The sequence below is a fragment of the Balaenoptera physalus genome (genome assembly GCF_965194825.1).
Source record: "Balaenoptera physalus genome assembly, chromosome: 9".
Classification (NCBI taxonomy): domain Eukaryota; kingdom Metazoa; phylum Chordata; class Mammalia; order Artiodactyla; family Balaenopteridae; genus Balaenoptera; species Balaenoptera physalus.
This window is the reverse complement of record NC_138888.1, coordinates 100,901,392-100,922,493: the sequence shown is the minus strand read 5'-3', so window position 1 is coordinate 100,922,493 and position 21,102 is coordinate 100,901,392. Positions and strand designations below refer to the sequence as shown.

Sequence of the window (21,102 nt, the reverse complement as noted above, 5' to 3'; positions counted from 1 at the left end):
GGTATGCTTCCTCTTGGATAAGAAAAACACAGCAAAGAAAATGATTAAAAGGGCATGGCCTGCGCAGTGGGGGAAAAGCCAGGAGAGTGAGATGTGCAGGGAGCCAAGTAACCTGGTTATGTTTATCTTCTTATGAAATAAGAACCAAACTGCTCAGTTGAGACTGAAGGCTAGGTTTGAGCAGAGAAAATAACCTATGAAATAGTGATCTAGGAATGTGGAGCGGGAATGGATTCAGAAAACCTAGTGTGATTGCTCGGCAGCACTGAGGGCCTGTTTAAGCTTAGTGATCGTGGATTTGAAGTCTGGTCCATCAGAAGAGCTGTGTATTCTTCCCAGCTCCATTCACCTTGTGGACACAAGTATGGATGAGGCAGAGAGTTAGGTTTACAAAGGTTGAGATTTCTCCGGGCAAATATGACAAAGCAAGAGTAGTATGTGTCCTTAACAGGACGTGTGCAAGGGTGAGTGATAACATGAACCGTGGAGGTTAAGGTGGGTAAGGAGGGAAGTGGGGACTTGAGGGGAAGCAGGGGGCGATGAAGGGGAGTAGGATCCAGTGGGGTCAAAGGATTGTTGAACTGGTGGTCTTAGAGAGAATGAACTGGAAAGAAAGGCGGGCGTGTGAGGTGATGTCGATTGGAATTTAAGTTACAGAGGGATCGCGGTCATTGGCCATGTAAAAGTCTAGGGGACGACGCAGGAGTGGGAGCCAGGAGGGCTGCAAGGCAAGAGCCCTGAGGTCGGGGAGGGAAGGAATCGGGGAGGTTTCTCACCCACAGTGATGACTGCAGTCGTTTGGGAGGAAGTAACCTTGAATTAAGAGATACAGCCTTCGGGGCTTCCCTGCTGGCGCAGTGGTTGAGAATCTGCCTGCCAATGCAGGACACACGGGTTCGAGCCCTGGTCTGGGAGGATCCCACATGCCGCGGAGCAACTGGGCCCGTGAGCCACAACTACTGAGCCTGCGCGTCTGGAGCCTGTGCTCCGCAACAAGAGAGGCCACGATGGTGAGAGGCCCGCGCACCGTGATGAAGAGTGGCCCCCACTTGCCGCAACTAGAGAAAGCCCTCGCACAGAAACAAAGACCCAACACAGCCATAAATAAATAAATACATAAATAAATAAATAAATAAAATTAAAAAAAAAAAAAAAAAGAGAGATACAGCCTTCAAGAAGTAAGGGCTTCCAGGGCTCTGTAGGGACTGCAGACACGAGCAAGGTGCCAAGGGTACTGTGTGACGACGTGGCATTCAAAGGTGGTGGAGGTGGCTGCAGAGAGGAGACACGGAGGATGTCTGCAGGCACTCGCGGGCAGCACAGGAGCTGCGGGCCGGGTGGGGGGAGGAGCGTGGAAGAGAAGCAGCCCCGCGGAAGAGCTGCAGCCTTACTGGCGCTCTCTGAGGCGGCAGATTCTAAGTTTGCATTATCTGGGTGCATTAAAAATTTACTTTCCATTAAGGAAAATTTCTTCCTCTTCTCTGTAATATACAGAAGTTCAGTTTCTGATACTTGATTTCCCTTCATATATGCGTGAAGGGAAAAGTTGTAAGTACGATACAAAGAACTTTTTTCCTGGACTGTTTAAGAGTAATTTGCCAACACGATGCTCCATCATCCCCAAACACTTTAGTGGGTATTTCCTCCAAACAAGTGTATTGTCCTACATAACCCAATGAAATCATCAAATTAGAAAGCTAACATCGATACATTACTGCCGCTTTATCCTCAGACCCATTGAAGTTTTGCTAGTTTTCCCCATAGAGTCCTTTGCAGCAAATGGTCAGTTCAGAATCATGCCTCGTAATCAGTGCTATGCCTCTTCAGTCCCCTTCATTCTGGAATAGTTCCTCGGTCTGTCCTTGAGTCTCATGACTGTAACGCCTTCGAAGACTGTAACCCTGATGGTTTGTAGAATGTCCTTCAGTTCTCATTGGTCTGTGATTTCCTCGTGGTGTGTGACACGACTGTCTCAGGAGCAATGCTGTACTCACCTCATATGTCTTACCAGGTGGCACATGACTTCTGTGTGTCCCATTAATGTGATGTTAGCTTGATCATTTAAGTCTCTGTCAGACTTCACTGTAAAGTCACTCTTTTTCCCTTCAAACTTCTGGTATGTATGTATGTATTTATATCAGTGTGGATTTATGAATTTCTGTATTATTCAGTGCATGTTAATCCATTTCTGTCGTCATTTACTTTGGCGCTCAGTTTATCCCCGCTGTGACCAGGGAAACCTCTTCAAGCTGGCTTCTCTGTCCTTTTGATGTGTCCCCTCGTTCTCCTGGCACTTACTTGCTTTCTGGTATGAAAAGATGGTCCAGATGGATCTTGTCCTGTGTGTGCCCCAGCTCTGGAGTCAACCATTTCTGCACAGCCTTGGTTCTTCTTCGTGGAGCATTGTATTAGAAACCGGTACCGGGGGCTGTGTTCTCAGGCCCTGTGAGTGGACCGAGCTAGTGAGTACGTGTATATACATATATACTTACACATACATGAACACATTTACATCTGTTTTCACACCTGTTTTTCTTTATTTAAACATGCAGTAAAAACCACGAGTTCACATGAGTATTTCTCATTTTAGTCCAGTTTAGTCCAAAACCGCAGGACTCGTTTTATATTTGTATCCCCTTTCCATCTGTGGACCTGCTTTCCCTGAAAGGTTTCAGTAGGGTACCTGGCCCTCCTGACCATTGGTGTGTTTTCTCACTCGATCAGCCCCTTCCATAAGCAGCTCCTGTCACTGCCTCCCTCCCTCATGATGCACCCGTCCACCTCTCGGGCTTCAGCACCTCCTGCAGCCCCCGTCCCTGTGTGACACCCTCCTCACCCCACCCCGGACTTGCTCAGCCCTCCCGCCAGGAGCTCCTCCTGCAGGGACGTTCTCCTCCCCTCACTCGGGCTCCGCTGCCCGCACCCACCTGCACCCCCGAGAGGGGTTTCTGTCCTCCTTTTGGGACTCCTGCACCCTGTACCAGGCTGCCCCTCTGCCAGGACCCCCTCCTCCCCCCCAGCCTAAGGTCCTCTCCCACGCAGTTGCCCCCTCATCCTGCTCGGGCTCCCAGTACCTTGTTCTGCCTGGATTGCCCTCGGCACCTGCACAGGCTCGGACCTCAGGCCACCCCAGCAGGGACGCCCTCCTCACTCCAGGTGGACTCTGGTGTCTCACTGTGGGCTCCCTGCCCACGGAGAGGCCCTCTGTGCATTGTCTCCAGATTAAACATCTCCCGGTTCTTTGACTCCTTTTCTCATCATGTTATTTCTGGAGGGTTGAGTAATAAGACAGCAAGTGGGCTGTTGGGATGACCTGACACCCAACAACCCAGAGGTGGACCACACTTTGCAGGTAAAGGACACAGTTTTCCGTGATACCGCTCTCACCTCAGACACCAGCTGCAACTTGAGGATCCATAGGCTACCCTTGCTTCTGATCACACGGCTACAAATTGGGAGTTACTCATTACCCCCTCAGGTTCAGTAATTCACGAGAACAACTCACAGAACCCAGGAGAGCACTCCACTTATTATTAAAGTTTTATTATAGCAAAGGGATACAAATCAGAGCCATCCAAAAGAGCAGATGCCCAGCGCCAGGCCTGGGAGGGTCCCAGATTTGTGAGGTCCGTTGTTATCCCCCCAGGGGGTCAGGATGCATTACCCACCCAGAAAAATCTATGTGTGACAATGTAGAGAGTATTACCAACCAGAGAAGCTACCCCAAGCTTCAGTGTCCAGAGTTTTTATTGGTGTTTCATTACGTAGACGCGATTGATTGAATCATCACCCACATGGCTCAGTCTCCAGCCCCCTTCCCTGCCCTGAAGGTTGGGCTTACAGCATGTGGCTCAAAACCCCAACTTTCCAGTCACATGGTTGGTCTCACTGGTGTGGCCAGCCCCCGTCCTGAGTCGTCACCTTACCGTAAACTATCTGGGCCACCATGAATAACAGAGACACTCCTGTCATTGGGAAATTCTAAGGATTTAGAGGCTAACTCTCAGGAATTAGGGACAAAAGCCAACCAAATTCTTTATTCCAAGAGTTTAGAAGTTGCTTCCCAGCAAGCAGGACAAAAGCCAACCAGATTCTTCACTAGGCAGCTATGGAAAACTAAATTGCTTTCTTCTGTGGTATACAGATCAACTGTTCACTCTGAAAATATCTACCTTGAGATTTCTCATTTACCTTCTCAGATTAAGTTGTATAAGAGTTCTGTAATGGTTATAAGGTACTTATTTACTCATATTTTTTAACAAATTTTTTAAAAAATTTATTTGTTTATTTATTTACTTTTGGCTGCATTGGGTCTTCGTTGCTGTGCGCGGGCTTCTCGTTGTGGTGGCTTCCCTTGATGCGGAGCACGGGCTCTAGGCTCACAGGCTTCAGTAGTTGTGGCATATGGGCCCATTAGTTGTGCCTCGTGGGCTCTAGAGCGCAGACTCAGTAGTTGTGGCGCACGGGCTTAGTTGCTCCGCGGCATGTGGGATCTTCCCGGACCAGGGCTCGAGCCTGTGTCCCCGGCATTGGCAGGCGGATTCTTAACCCCTGCGCCACCAGGGAAGCCATATTTATTCATTTTTTATCATAGTAAGTAACAAACTTTCAGAAATGTTCTAATACTGCTATATAAAATAATGGCATTGGAGTAATATAATCAAATGTATAGTAAAGTAAAAGTATGGTTGTATTGTATTTTTCCTTTTACCTGTCAATTACATATCTTATCTGTTTTAGGTATGACTTTAGCCTTTCCAGCTTCAGTTCATGATTCTCTGATTTGCAGTAAAACATTTCAAATTCTATATAAAAATGAGGAAGTTGTTTTAAATGACGTCATGATCTTCAAGGTTAAAATGTTGTTGGATGAAAAAAAGGTAAACATTTCTTCATATATATTTAGATAAATATTTTTTGTAAAGCCTCAAGGCATATTTCTAACTTTCTATAAAATATTCAAAAGGCAGCTCATAGTATAATTTGTCTTCAGATTGAAGAAACCCTTGAGGAAATGAATTTTCTGTTATCCTTGGATCTGCACTTCACAGATGGAGATTATTCGTAAGTAGGCTAATCAAACAATTAAAAATCTTAAGTTACTCATGACTGTTATCTATCTGTATTAGAGTCCCCATTTTCTTCTTAGAACCCAGCCTACCCCCTTCTTTACTTTGGACTCCTTCTCCCTTCTGGGAGAGTCTCATGGGAATGGTTAGGCGTACTTTTTTGTGCCCATGCTGATTCCATGAGCTCCAGGTAGCAAAGTCAGACGACTTGAAGAAACATGAAACAATTTCCTAGACTCTAGAAATTGCACGGTTAATACAATACCACTGCCTTAAGGCATTTAAACACAACCGAGCTCTGTTCCAGTGCATCACTGGCTTATCTTTCTTGGTGGCATGAGTGATGCCACCTTCAGGTGGGACTCTCTTGATACTCAGAGAGTTATCCAGACTGATGACTCTTAGACTTAACAGTTGTTTCCACAGTCCATGAAGAAGTTTTAGGACTGGCTACCCTGAACTTGTCCACACATCTGGACATACAGTCATACATTTTAGGGACAAACTGTGCTTGTATTCATGTAAAACAAGAATCAGAGATCCATTTTACTATTTTACTTTCGTGGGATTTTTCTTCATTTCAAATGTACCTGTAGAAATACTTCTTGAAAATTGTATATAAATTCAGACTACGTGTGGGATAAACGTCTAAGCAGTTACGTTTCTCAAGGTCTGCTTGTGAGATGTCCTCTTTACTACCACGGAGGAATAAGAATGTTTTACGTGGTGGCTACTGGTCCTCTGTGATACTTGTTTATTGCAGGGAATTCCTTGAGGGATTCTTTTTTAAACCAAGTCAATTCTGTAAGTGGAGTAAGCTGAAATGAGTAAATAGTTAATTAGCTGTAGGTAATTATAATGTACGTATTGGTTAAAAATAGATACATATTTGGACATATTTTCATGGCATTGTTTCAATTTTTGTATGTGTAAATCTAATGACAGATTAAATATCTGTAATAAAATATATACCAATTATTGATACTTGCTTATTTTTGAGCAACACTTAATAACAAAATTTTGTACCATAAAAACAATTTTAAACACCTTTTGGGATTTATCACAATAGGATTTGACCTACACTGTACTGCAACTTTATTATAAACAGTATTCCCTATGGAGTAAAATTTTAAGATGAGAGTATTTCCTAAAGTATCAAAAAGGACTCGTTTTGTAGGGGCATTAGTGAAAAACAGTCCATTAACATGGAAACTGTAAGTACAGTTAGAAAACTAGAAGTAAGATCTGGTTATTTTCTTATTGTTAGATTTCATATTGCTGTCTAATGCAAATGTGATGCTTTAAAAATTATTCTCATTCTGTTTTTAAAAAATAATTAAGTAATTAAAGGTTTTGATAGTTTAAACTATGCTACAAAATGTTGGCCTTTACGAAATTTTCGTACTAATAAGCAAATGTGTTGCTTTTTACAGGGCAGATGATCTGAACGCCTTGCAGCTAATAAGCAGCCGAACACTGAAGCTGCACTTTAGCCTCCAAAGAGGCCTCCATCACCATGTCAATGTCATGTTTGATTACTTCCACCTTTCTGTTGTGTCTGTGACAGTCCATGCGTCATTGGTTGCTCTACACCAGCCACTAATAAGGTAAGTGTAACCACTTCCCTGCTCCTTAATTACATAGTGTCCTTTATTTTTATAATGAAAACATATACTTTGATAAAGGTAACTGAAATAGGAATTTCTAAAGTCACACTTATTTAATAAATACTTTCATTTTTATACTAAAGTATTAATAAAATATAAGAGCATGGGAACATTAGATTGATGACTTTTTTATTACAAAAATATGGAGCATTCTTTGTCAAATAAACTGACCAAGAAAAGTAATGCAATATGGAAATAACCATACAGCACTGTTTAGTCTGCACTTCTGTTTTTATGCAATGCTGACTGTAACTATTCATTCTCTGGGAAAGTGTATTCATTTTTTCATAGTTTTTTTGTCTTTTCTCTAGACTAATTTATCTTCTTAAATCTATACAGTAATTCTTGTTTCCTAAGTTATTAACCAATTTTATGGATCTTTACTAAATAAGCCATTTTAAACTATATCATGTTAGCCTAAAGGTACATAATATTCTGGATCATGATAAATTCATTGGGATAATTGTTTTTTCTGCTCATTTCCATGGGGAGACGGGTTGTCTTTCATTAATGTAAGAATACAGTTCAGGCTCTTTAGTTCTTACAGTAAGACATCATGCTTGTGGCATGGGTAACAGATAGACACTTTTAAATCAGTAACTTATGTGAAAAGGCTCCAAATTGACTTGACTTCTGAACTACTTTACGATTTCTGATGCAAATTTTATTCCAGCAACTGATGTTAGGGATGATGCTTAAGGGTTATGATGTTAAACTGACTTATCAGAAAACTAAGTAGGTGATTTTGTAGAATTACCTACTTCAGAGTTTGTAGAAAACCAAGACAATTTAACATACTTTCCCCAAGTAACAGCCTGTTGCATGTCTTTACGTTGCTGTAAAAATTGTGAGCCCTACTTCCCCTGTGTTGTCCTGTGATGTCTTTAGAGCATGGGGCCAGGAAGACGTCTGTTTCTCCTGGTGGCCTGCTTTGCCTTCCTTATTCTGTAGTAAGATCTGGAGCTACTTGTTTTGCCATTTTTGTCTTTCCTGTTAGACCTTTGAGAGCTTGTTCTCAGTTGCTATAACTTTTGTAAACAGGAAAGTGTTCCTATGATTATATATAATTTTATTATAAACTTATTCAAAACAATTTTAGATGTTGATTAAATAAATTAATACTTAACAGCATAATAACTCAATGAAACTTCTTTGACAGGAAAGTATGTTTTTTTGAAATATAACTTTCGAATAAGTAGTATACAATATTACTTTTATATGAATAGCCTGTTAGGTTTTAATGCTAAAAGTTTTTAATCTGTTTATAAAATACATTCCTGTAGTTTTCCGAATTTCTTAGTTTTGTGATTTCATTAAGAATCCCTAACGAAGCTATTTCTAGCATTCCTTTTTCTTTATAACAATGGCTTTGTTTCTTTTCGGAAGAAATGCGCGAACGGTCCCTAGCGGTTAGCTCGGGTTAACGGGTTATCAGTGCCGCTCTCTAATCGCTGAGTACGGAGAGCTCATCCTGGTGACTCAGTGTGCGATTCCTCCTGCCGTACTGCAGCTCTTGCACAGACTGGTGGGGAGAGGCGGCTCATCTCCTAGAGACCGTTCACTGCAAGGAGAGGACATTTTTGGCTCAGAATCAGAAGCCAAGAGGACTAGCTGTTGGCTCTGGTTGGCGATTGGAGAAGAGACTGAGGCGCCTGTGACAACTGGGGTTGCTGCTCTTTCTGTCACTGCCCTGGGCTCTGATGTCCCCTCTCTTGCTGCTAGAGCTGTGCCCTTCTTTGCCTGTAAAGGAGAGGGTTGGGAAGGAAAGCAAGGCAAGGGGAAGGAAAGCTTTTTGCTGGTGGCACGCTGGTAGAGGGGTCCTGTTAACGGTAGTGTTCCTCACTGTTTATGCTTCTATAAATGCAGGGTTTCTCCTGAAGTTTTGTTATAGCTGGACTTTTTAGTCCTCTAAACTAAATGAAAAAAATTTTTAGTTTACAGTATTACATTTTTAAACATAATTATTATTATTTTAATTTATTTATTTTTATTTTTGGCTGTGTTGGGTCTTCGTTGCCGTGCTCGGGCTTTCTCTAGTCGTGGTGAGCGGGGGCTACTCTTCATTGTGGTGAGCGGGCTTCTCATCGTGGTGGCTTCTCTTGTTGCAGAGCACGGGCTCTAGACATGCGGGCTTCAGTAGTTGTGGCGCGTGGGCTCAGTAGTTGTGGCTCGCGGGCTCTAGAGCGCAGGCTCAGTAGTTGTGGCGCACGGGCTTAGTTGCTCTGTGGCATGTGCGATCTTCCCAGACCAGGGCTCGAACCCGTGTCCCCTGCATTGGCAGGCAGATTCTTAACCACTGCGCCACCAGGGAAGTCCCTAAATATTATATTTATATAAAACAATTTCTATGATCAACCCAACTATAGGCATTAAATCAATTATTTAAAGTAACTGAGGTGAGGATTTTTCTTTGCTTGTTTTTTGCATAACTTGTTTCTTATATTTGATTTTTTTAGGTACAGCTTCTTTGACTCAATTTTAAGAAACACTTCATAGCAAGTGGTATTTACCAATGGCTTGCGACACCCTCGTTGCCAGGGTCTAGATATTTCATTTTTGCAAAGCAAATTCATTTTGCACATGAAGGCTGCTCTCTGCTTATGGTACCTTTGATTTACTTTCCTGTCTTTTCCCTTTTGCCAGGCTGCCAACCAGTCAAATGCTTTCGCCTTCTTATAGTTAGCCAGTACTTCACCTCAAATTCTTAAAGGAAAAATTGTAAAGTTACTTTAAGAAGAGTTTAGAAATCAAGGCCTTGCAAAGCCCTTGCTTTTTATTCTGTCCCTCTAAGACTTTCTTTTGTAGACATTTAACTTAACACTATAAATAGACGCTTTTGACAGTAATAATGTGATGCTTGTTCCTCCAGCTTTCCTCGCCCTGTGAAGACTACTTGGTTAAACAGAAATGCACCAGCACAAAACAAAGATTCTGTGATTCCTACTCTTGAAAGTGTGGTCTTTGGTATTAACTACACAAAACAGTTATCACCAGACGTAAGAACTGATATGTTTATAAATCCTCTTTTCTTTCTTACTTTGAATGAAATTTGTTTTAACTGTTATGTTTGTGAATGTGATCGTTCTTTTGTTAATTATTTGAGCTCAACAACTTACATATCTAATTAAATATGATCTTAACAGATTGGTTGGTTCCAGTTGTTTTTTTGAAAACGAACCTGATACTTCAAGATTTTACAAGACTTAATGGATAGAGATCTTTGACAGCCGGGGCCTTTTTTAACTTATTACTTACTGTCTCCCCCTGTTCCCTTCACACAACTGGTAGAATCATTGCAAAGGTGCTTGTAAAGAGTCACTGCCAGAGTTGAGACCCAGCTTGCAGCAGTATGAGTACAGCCATTACTCCCCTGAAAGAAAAGGGGGCTCAGACTACAAAAGTGGAGTACCACTCAGTCGAAGTTTCTTGTGTTTAAATTACTTGTGTGAACGAGAACAACTCCCTAAGATGTTGCTAGATTTCTTATCCGGTTTAGAATTAACTGTGACTTGTAAATCCTTTATTTTTCTAAGCTTCAAGTGTGCTATTTTTAGACTCTTGGTTACTAACAGTGTGTCCCAAATCGACTCCTTGTTTAGGGCTTCAGCTTCGTCATTGCAGACTCCTTCCTGCGTCACGCCTACCGTTTCCATTACACCCTCTGCGCCACCCTCCTGCTGGCCTTCAAGGGGCTGCACAGCTACTTCATTACGGTAACGGAAGAGCTTCCCTCTTGTCAGAAACTAGAACTGGGTATGTTGAAAGTAGTCAGACCTCTGCTTTAGTTCAAGGCACTCTCTTCATTCTCATATTGCTAGTTATCAGCTTGGCCATAGTTTCTATACTAAAACTAGGTTTATGTGCTTCACTTTTACTTCTCTCTCAACTCCATCTTTTTCAATCTTTGATAATTACTTTCTGAAATTAAAAAAACTGTATGATATTGAGAAATAATTTCTTGGTGCTAAGTTTGAAATGAGTCTTTTGATAGATTTTTTTTAAGCAGTATGTCAGTATTACTACTTCTCTTAGAATACAAGCAGAAAGCTTACTAGAAAACAAATGTAATTATCCATAGAATTACTAGATAGGGAAGAGAAATTAGATAGATTAGGTAAGATAAATTAAATCCATACTTCCAAATATTTAACAGTCTCAGCAGATTGTAGGTACTTGGGACCGTTTTTTTAAATATGTTTGGTTTTAAGTGATATCAGATCTTATTTCTTTTATTTCATTTCAGAAAATAATAACATTACTCACTTTTAACATTCTGAAAATTTAAAAAATAATTTTAAAAAACCAGTCTTCGGTTTTTGTCCAACATTAATATCTGCATGTATATTGTAATACATAATAAAAAATCATATTGCCTTGATTTTGTATACCACTTGTAGTTTGCAAAATACATATATCACTTCACAGAAGATAAATTATTGAGATTTGCAAAAATGTTTTTATTCAGACATTTTATGAAAGTTTTATAAGCTTTTACTTATAAAAGTTTTATAAGCTCATCATAAAAAGCACATTTTAATTATCTCTTTAGAATAAATTATTTTCATCATTACATACTTGAATAAATCAGAAATTACTTTTTAAATTTTACTGAAATTAATCACTGTTCTTATTTATTTCTTTGTTCCTCAAGGATCTCAGTCTTTTAACAATATTGATGCACTATCAAAAATAGTCAAGTTACTGAAAATAATTCTTGGGTTTGAGACTAATTAGCCCGTTTTTATAACTGCCTATTTTGAGATACAAAAGAATTGTAAGGAAGTGATCTGTACCTCACTGAGGTTCAGCTGTGAGAACAGGCTGGCTGTTGTACCGCTGCCTGTCAGCAGATGCTCCCACGGGTTGGATTAATTTCATTATCAGTCAGTTCAGTGCACACTTTCCTGACTTGACTAGAAACAGATATCATTCAGTTGACTATTTAGAATGCTTAATTCAAGGATCCCAATGTATCCCCAGTTTTACAAGCAGTAGGAAAATGTTTGTTCTTTTTTGCTCATGTATTCTTCCTCAAGTCAAAAATGGTAGTACGGAAACCTTTTGATTACTGTTCTCTGGAATATTCTTTTTCCTTGCTGTTTCATGTACTTAGAATCTTCCATTTCCCTTAGGAAAATCCTTTAAGAGACCACTGCCTCAAATGTAAACTTTTAAAAATGTTCTTTTTTGAAAATGAAAGAATTGTTTGTAGAATAGAACTAATTTAAGCTATCACTAATCCTCAATTAATGGAAAAATAATGCTTCATGTATTTTTTAATTTGGTTCTTTGGGATTCAAACACATTTTCTTAGGAGAATTATATGATAAATTTTGGTTAATTTAGGTTTAGTGGTCAGACCACAAAACTATTAAACCATAATGTTAATGAAGGGCGATACCGTGTTACTGAGAAGTAGTGGTATGACACAGAAACCACATGTAATAGCATTTCTATAGGAGAATCTGTTAGTAGTTTGGATGTTGAATTCGTGGAGGCATCATCGTGTAGTGCTCAGGACTGCATGTGCATGTGTGCACCATTGCTGTCACTTACTACCTGTAAGTAACTGGGACTGTTTATGCAAACTGGTTTCCATTCTAAGGGCAGGAGGATTGAAGGGGTCCAGATGTGCTGAATGCATCAGGAAGGAAAGAGGAGGGCATCCAGAAAGCAGAAGGTGTGAGGAAGCTCCACGAGGAAAACTGGTTAACGGAGGAATTCCTTCGGGCTGAGCAAAGTGCTGAGGAAAGAGCAGGCCTCTTCTAGGTCTTTCAAGAGCTTTGACATCCCCGTTCCCTTAATAAGGAGTCAGTTCAGCACTGAGAGAGACAGGAGAGACTCCCACAGCTGGGTGGGGTTCTTGTGGGTTAGTACAGAGAGCCCTGTGTGAGGTGGGCCTGTCCATGCTGCGTGCACGGAATTTTCAAAGAGTTTTCACGTGTAATGTTTCCGAATGGAAAAACACTTGAACCACATTTTAACTTATAAAAAAATATTTCTGTACAAAAGGAAATAATGTTTAAAGGAAACAAGCATCTCTTTTCAAAGGCAAAGATTTATTTCAAATAGCTTAGACAGTATTAGCGCTAATTTATCTAACTTCAGTATGATAATTCATTTATTTATAAGGTTTTTACTTTGGGGTAAGGATGGCTTTTATGGCACATATATATTACTTTGGGCTTATGAATATAATGTAGAAAATATCATAATTAAAAGAGCCCTTATGTTTAATTTCAGGAGTCAGTTACTAAATGAATATCAATTTTATTCCAAATTATTTGCTTAAAATATTTTATCAGAAAATAAAATTCTAAAGCAAACCCCTAGACTTCAGTTTCAAATAAGCAAATAGTAGTGGTAGAATAAAATTATTAGTACCTTACACATGGTGTTTACTCAAAACATATTTGTTGAATGGATGAATGAATGAAATAGCACAATACAGTTTTTGTTGATAATTGAAAAGTACATAGACATCAGCACATACTTTATAGTAGTTTCCTAGGGATTTTTAAATTCAAGATTCATCTTCAGTAAATATTTATCAGTGATACTTTGTGTTATTCTTAAACTTTTCATTATTTATATTTTCTATTTATTGTGAATTTTAGTTTATTCTTGAATGCATATTCTAGGAAAACACCTAAAAATATTATTAACTATTCAAAATAAAGCTATTGCATATTCTGAACTATTAACATTGTTTATTTTTATCCTAGCAAAATTAGATTGTAGGCACTAGATAATATTTCTGTAAAACACTGTTGACTAAACATCATTATATTCACCAGTTTTAGTAAGTTTGTAAAGTAGTTCTTGATTAGAGGATGTATTCTATTTCCTTCTACTATTTAGCACTTTTCTGGAGTTTTCAAATATGTATATATTTAAAAGTCTTAAATTCCACCATGGTGTGAGGAGTGTATCTAAACTCTATTCCCTTTTTAAAATTAATGCCTTGAATTCTGTTCTGCTTGTGTCTTTTTCTTTTCTCGTAGATGAATGATGTACATTTTTTTGATGACGTACAGTTAAATATTGGTTTGGTGCAAGGAACTCTTACTGAAAATGGGTGTCAGGAATTCTGGAATCTAGGCTTTATCAAGTCATGTAACCTTTTGGGGACCCGGTCTCTACACTTGTAAAGGCAGGGGGTTGACCTCGCTGACCTCTGAGACCCCTGCCAACTCTAAAATTCTGAGTTTAAGAAATTAAAACATAAAAATAATATTGGATTATGAAATGTTGAGTGGCACATACACTTAAATAGAAAAAAGAACAAAGTAACATAAACGTGAATGTACATCATTTGTAATTCTAATAAGCTAATTAACTAACTGAAAGATTTTGCTTTAGTGTTCTAATCTAACTGCACTATCGGATCAATACTAAAACTATTAATAACAAATTGGAAAATTCTAATAAATTTTATTGTAAAAGGAGTATAGTAACTAGTGCTGTGTGCAATCCTTGTAACTAGCCAAGGCCAACATGCAGGTCCTTTATGAGCGCCTTCTCAGAAGAAAACAGCCACCAACCCAGAAAGACACCTGTCTAGGTATGTTTACAAATAGGTTAAGTAAACAATCCCTTTTAATTAGCAGGAAACTTTGCTTTAAATTAGTGTCAAATTTCATAAATATGTATTTCTTAATATTGTATGTTCCTACCACCCTTATTTAAGAACTTACTATTAGAATCAATTTGGTTTGTAGATAAGCTTTGGTTAATTTGTAATTAATTTTAATGTTGAAGTTTTTATTTAAAACTGGAAATGTTAAATGCAAAGATTTCTTTGGCTTTTAACATACTCATTTTAGAGTTCCTACAAAGAGCACTTTTTGGAAACCATGTTCATTGCCAGAATTTGTTGGTTTAATGGTAATGCCTAAATTTGTTCAAAGTCAGTTTGTCTTTGGGTAGGGCTAAGGATAATAAAATGTGGTTTAAAAACCGAAGCTAATTTCATGCATTATAGAATTAAAGAGAGAAGCATCTTTAGTATCTGGCTTTGTTTTTTGAGTCAATTTGTATTTATTTTTTATTGTTCTAAGTTTAAAAAGCAAAATACAGTAATATCAAGTCACCACTATCCAGATATGTTACACATTTGAAAGGAAATATTGTGATCTCATTATTTTATTGATATATTTCCCTATATGTTATAGACTTTTGTTCTTGAACAGCAATAGTACTTAATTTATTATCTTTCCATAAGTATATTGAAAGTTTTTACTTGGCGTTGAATAGACCATCACTATTACATTTTTTTTGAAAGTTACGAAAAGCTGTAGAAATAAAAAATAAAATTAGATCACAGCATTTGTTTCTCAGTTTTCAGAAGTATGGACAAAAGGAAATTAAGGAGCCAAAATCTTTCTCCACATTTCTCAAATGAAAACTAGCCCAGAAATACTTAAATTGGGTCAGTTTTCACTAAAACTCTGAAGCGAGAAACTTATCTTCTTATCAGGAAGGAAAAAAGAAAGGTTGAAGATTTATTTATGATCATTATTTTAGAATATAATTTTGTATTCTCATTAAGTAACTTAATTATAAAATTAAAGAATTCATGGTGTGAAATTATGGTCGTTTATGACATGTTTTGGTGTTCTTTTTAGCAATAAAAATATACTTCTCATTAACTATTGTATTGTCAGCCTATCAATTTAGATGTGAGCATGCTAAATAATTTTTAAAAACGCTGCTCATATAATAAGGCCTATATAAAGAAGGGCCCAGTATTTGATTGGGTGGGAAAAGACTTGATTCAAAACTAAAACATAGTGAAGTTAGTTAAATAACACTTTTTTTGAGATATCTTTTATCCTTAACTCCTAGCAGTGTATTGGCATTATCTGAACTATGAATATCTGTTGAATGAATGAGTAGATGAGAGGGTGGATAGATTTAGAAGATAAATTTAAGATACATTTACCTTTTGACCTAGCAACTCCATTTTTGTTCATCTGTAGCACGGAAAGGAGTACTCGTATGTAACGGTATATGTACACGCATGTTGATCACAGTATTCTTAGTGGCAAAACACTGAAAACAAAGATAAATGCCCATCATTCAGCAAAGAATGGACTTTGAGGTACCCACACCAAGGGATATTATGCAGCCATTTGAAAAAAGTGCTTTAGGGCTGCATATCCCATTTACATGGAGTACTGCTGAGAGAAAAAAAAGCAAATTGCAGCAGGTTTGTAAAATACACCCATTTTTGTAAAACAGTGACTCCAGCTCTCATATATGTATATATTTGAAAATATGGAAGGATGTGTTCTAAGCTGCCACCTTCGATTAGCAGGAGGAGCCAAGTTAAAAAAAAGTTTGTAGGGAGTTCCCTGGTGGCCTAGTGGTTAGTATTCCAGGCTTTCGCTGCCATGGCCCGGGTTCAGTCCCTGGTTAGGGAACTGAGATCCCACCGCATGGCGCTTCCGAAAAGAAAAATTGTAAGAAAATAACCTGTATACATTTCTATAAAATTGTATAAATAGATATATAGGCATTTTTAAAAGAAAAATTAATTAAGCTCAGTTAAAATCCTAAATGATGTTGAAATCATTTCAACTCAAAGGTTTTGAAGTTAAGTTTTGCATTTAAGCATCCCTGAAGGTGTTTGCATTGAAGTAGCTCTCACAAACCATAATGCAAATGGACCAGTTTCTGCACTTAGGCTCTTGTATGTAAAGATGAGAAAAGAGTATCAAACTCTAGAAAGTTTATTTTCATTTTCTAAAAATTCATAGGTAGGATATGTAACCAGTAAGACCAATTTTGCTGATTTTCTTCTATCAAAGGAAAACATCATGAGTGATGTGAAAACAGATGTTGGCATATGGAAGTTATGATTTTAATACAGGGTCTGCCAGATATTTTCTTTTGTTTTTGGAAAACCTAACCTTAGAAGCCACTGATTTACCTGACGGTGAAATGATTTTTGAAATCTCAGCAGCTTTCTTTAGTTATCAGTGGGTTATTTATATATTTTGTGAATTACAAAACATTTGTGTGTCCTCCTGGTTTTAATTACCAACAGAGTGTTGTTCCCATCATAGCTTGGTTGTGTTCAGCACATCAGTGTAACTGCTTATTTTATCAAATTTGAATGCTTATCATTCTTTTTATCAAGTAGTAAACATTCAGTGTACCTTACGAGACAGTGAGCTGGTGAATGAATTCAGGGATGTCACAGAATGTATTCTTGCTTTTGTGTGAGAATGATCAGTTAAACTCCCTTACAGCAACAAGATTATGAAATGTTGTGTGCTGACCCTATGCTGTTAGAGTTCTCTTAGGAGAACTCATTTTAGTTTGATTTCTGAAGAAAAACTGAGTATATCTAAACATGATATTTCAGGCTTTAGCGAAATGTCTTCCCTGCAAAAAGTAACTAATAAGTCTTCTATTCTGTTAGTTTCTGTACTCCTTTGTAAATATTACCATTTTGATTGTAAATTAATCTGCACCCCCCTTTGTAAATGGTTGTAGCATACATTAAATAAGTCAGGATTATATGGGAAAAAATTGCCTCGGTTTTAGACTGTCTGATAGAAAACTGAATTTATTAAACTAAAATATAAACTTACTTTTTGTCGAAAAGGATTTTGTCATTCATTTTCATTAAACAGCTTATATTCCAGGCATGCTTTATATATGTTTTGGTTATAAAAATTATTTTGACTTGAACTGTAGCTACTGTAAAAAGCGAAGCTTTTGTAAAAAGTGAAGCGTGTACATATGTAATACAAAATACTAAGATCACTGGAATTTATAATGTGTGAAATGCAATAAAACCTTAGTTGTATGTTTTATCTTTTCTGTGATGCAGTTGTGCAAGTTACTTGAGGTATATAGTCAGTAGTTCCGTGACAGTGTTAGCCTCTTATGAGAACAGAAACCTGCTACTTAATACAGGCATACCTCACTTTATTGCGCTTCACGGATACTGTGTTTTCCACAAATTGAAGATTTATGGCAACCCTACGGCAAGCAAGTCTGTTGGCAGCATTTTTCCCAACAGCATTTGCTCACTTTGTGTCTCTGTATCACATTTTGGTAGTTCTGTCAATATTTCAAGCTTTTTCATTATTATCATTATTTTATTATGGTGATCTGTGATCAGTGATTTTTTATGTTACTATTGCAAAAAGATTACAGCTCACTGAAGGCTCAGATGATGGTTGGCATTTTTTTAGCAATAAAATATTTTTAAATTAAGATATGTACATGGTTTTTTTAGACATAATGCTATTGCACACTTAATAGACTACAGTATAGTGTAAATGTAACTTTTATATGCACTGGGAAACCAGAAAATTCATGTAATTAGCTTTATTGCAGTTTTCACTCTTTTGCAGTGGTCTGGAACCGAACTGCAATATTTTCGAGGTATGCCTGTAATCAGTACATAGAATTTACTAATTATCACATTACCTGCATGATTAATGTGTTTAGAAAAATATATAACATTGAAATTTGATTCATTTAATATAGTCCGGATATTTTGCAACCTTCTGGTTTTTTAAAGGTAATTTAATTTATTTCTATAATTTCAAAAACAGTTTACAGAGCTAACATTGAGATACTTCCTCCAATTACTCTTTACTCCTTTCAGAGGAAATGGATGTGGAAGCGCGACTTACTGAATTATGTGAAGAAGTCAAGGTACTTGCATTTTTAAAATTCACGTTACCAAGTTATTTGAGTGGATTCTGTTTTCTAAGTATTTTATTGAAGAAAATATTAATTTTTTATCCTTTCTAAAATGCAAAGATAAAATTGTTGATCTAGGTAGAAACACAACTTAGTTGATCAAACAACATTTGACTTGAACGTGAAGTTAAATTATCTTTAAAATGTATATTATTGTGCATATAAATGAAATAGCAAAGACAATTAACTGATCAGAAGTGTCCTTTTTCTCTTATTAGTTCACTCAAAGAATTTCTGGAAAAATTTTTTTAAGCATTACTTAAACTTACATATTTTTGTAAAGTGATATTGTTTAGAAATGAAAGTTTATTTCAAGAGATCAGTTTGTCTCAGACCATTTTTCCACTAGCTCATTCTTGCAACTAAATTGAACAGATTTTTATTTTTCCTTTTTCTTCCCCATGGAACTAAATGTTTTGACTATTTTAGGATCCCTATGTATTTTACTCTTGTTTAGCTATGTTAATGGAAGAAATCGGAGACATGAATCAAACAAAAATATATTGACTTCGGGTTGTATTTCTGTATGTAAATTTAAATGAGGACTTGACCCCTTTGAAAAAGGTATTTACCTTCTCCTTGTAAAATTATACATAGGCAGGGTAGACAATTTTGTGTACTATCCTAGAGGCTTTCCCCACGGTTCAAGTAAGATAAGTGTTTTCTTTAAAAAAATCACTAATGTCATTATAATAGTTGCCCCAAAGAATTATATATGCTTAGAAATAATCTTAATAAGATGTTTGCGATTAATATGGAAAAAAAAATCTACAGTGTTTCACTGACATATTAAAGGAAGTTTGGATGAATAAACATTATGATACTCCCAGACGGAAAGGTGAATGATCTCTGAAAGATCCAGTTTTTCTCAAGTTAATAATATTAATGTGTCTATATCAAAATCCTGTTGGAAACTTTAAACTTATGTTAAAAATCACTTAAAGAAAGGTAAGGATGACTAAGAAAAACTTTTGAATAATAATAATATAGAGGGACTTGCCCAAGTGGATGCTAACATACATATATATAAAACTAGAGTTATGGAAATAGAGTAGGACTTCTCTAAAAGACTAGAAAGACAAATCAATGAAACTAAATAGCACTGAAACAGCCACTAAATATGTTTAAGAATTGAATATATGATAAAATATCGCAAACATTGGGTTACATAAATGGTGTGGTAAAATACCATACTATAGAAGCAAATTCTAAATGAACTTGAGGAGTTAAATGTCCGGAAAAATTTGGAAGATAAATTTACATATTCGTGTATATATAAACAATCTGATCTTAGGATATGAAATAACTTTTTCAGAGTAATAGTAAAAGACAAAATAAGGTATTGATGATTTGAAACTTCTTTAAAACAAAATAAAATATAAATAAGGTTGAAAGGAAGCAATAAACTGGAAGAAAATATTTACAATACTTAAAAGTGGCAAATGATTAATACTCACAATATATAAAGAGGTCCTATGTATCAGTTTCAAAACACCCCCTGGGAAAAAGGGATATGCATAGAGGCAATGTACAAAACGCAGTTCTTAGCAGAACAATTTAGCTACATAGGTGACACTAAGTCTTACTGAAAACCAGGGAAATGCAGATTTAAACAATAAAAGGGTTTTTGACCATGAAATTTGCAAAAATGAAAGTGACTGCTAATCTGCATTGTTGATAAGGGTGTAGGGAAACTAGTATCTGCCTATGCTGTTGGTGAGGGTAGAAATTGGTACATTTTTTTTAGGTCACTTCATCAGTCTATTCTGAAAACATCTATTAAAAACACATGCTCTGCCACAAAACAGTTTTTATTTAGGAATCTGTCCTGCAGAAGTGCTAATACATTTCAACAGACATAAAGAATTATCAATTCCCATGTAGCCATTTGAAAGGATTAGGCAAGCCTCTATGCATTGACATGGATTCTTTAATTCAAGATATATATATTCAACTATGATGCAAGGTACTGTTTTCATGCTGAAACGCTCTCTAGGATATATTAATTGAAAAAATAGGGACTTCCCTGGCAGTCCAGTGGTTAAGACTTCGCCTTCCAATACGGGGTGTTTGGGTTCGATCCCTGATCCGGGAGCTAAGATCCCACATGCCTCAGGGCCAAAAAACCAAAATGTAAAACAGAAACAGTGTTGTAACAAATTCAATAAAGACTTTAAAAAAAATGGTCCACGTCAAAAATCTTTAAAAGAAAAAAAAGAAAAAAGAAAAAATAAGTTGGAAAAATATGAGTATGATTTTTATATGTTAAAAAAAGCTCTGTATGTATTTGATCATATTTGTGTGATTAGATTACATATAAAATATTTGAAAGGATATATGTACACACATACATATACATTTCAAACTGTTAACAAAAATACAGAAAACAATAGCATGAAGGATGGGGCTGTGAAGGAAAAGTTTTATTCTTTACTCTATATCCATCTGTACTAAGTGTTAAAAAATAATACATATGTATTCAAATATTACTAATAAATTTTTATGTACTCGTATTTAATTTCAGTATTTAAATGGACATCATAAAATTTAACGTAAACTAGGGTAAACTTTAACAGCAGATAGAATACACAAGAGGTGGAATAATATTTAAAGAGGTCTTACAAATCAATAAGAAAACC

At 36.9% G+C, this 21,102-nt stretch overlaps 1 protein-coding gene across 22 annotated transcripts in view; it reads left to right on the top strand.

The window, feature by feature from the left end:
- FAM135A (family with sequence similarity 135 member A) overlaps positions 1-21,102 on the top strand; it is a 119,902-nt gene that overhangs the window by 54,811 nt on the left and 43,989 nt on the right. For 16 of the 22 annotated variants that reach the window (XM_082474088.1, XM_082474072.1, XM_082474078.1 and 13 more), the window contains 7 exons: positions 4,741-4,880; positions 4,994-5,064; positions 6,503-6,676; positions 9,606-9,732; positions 10,336-10,489; positions 14,223-14,300; positions 18,366-18,415. In XM_082474088.1, the coding sequence (XP_082330214.1) occupies positions 4,741-4,880; positions 4,994-5,064; positions 6,503-6,676; positions 9,606-9,732; positions 10,336-10,489; positions 14,223-14,300; positions 18,366-18,415 (794 nt within the window). Of the gene's footprint in view, positions 1-4,740; positions 4,881-4,993; positions 5,065-6,502; positions 6,677-9,605; positions 9,733-10,335; positions 10,490-14,222; positions 14,301-18,365; positions 18,416-21,102 lie in introns of those variants that run through there. The other 6 variants (XM_082474089.1, XM_082474093.1, XM_082474077.1 and 3 more) reach the window with 2 other exon arrangements.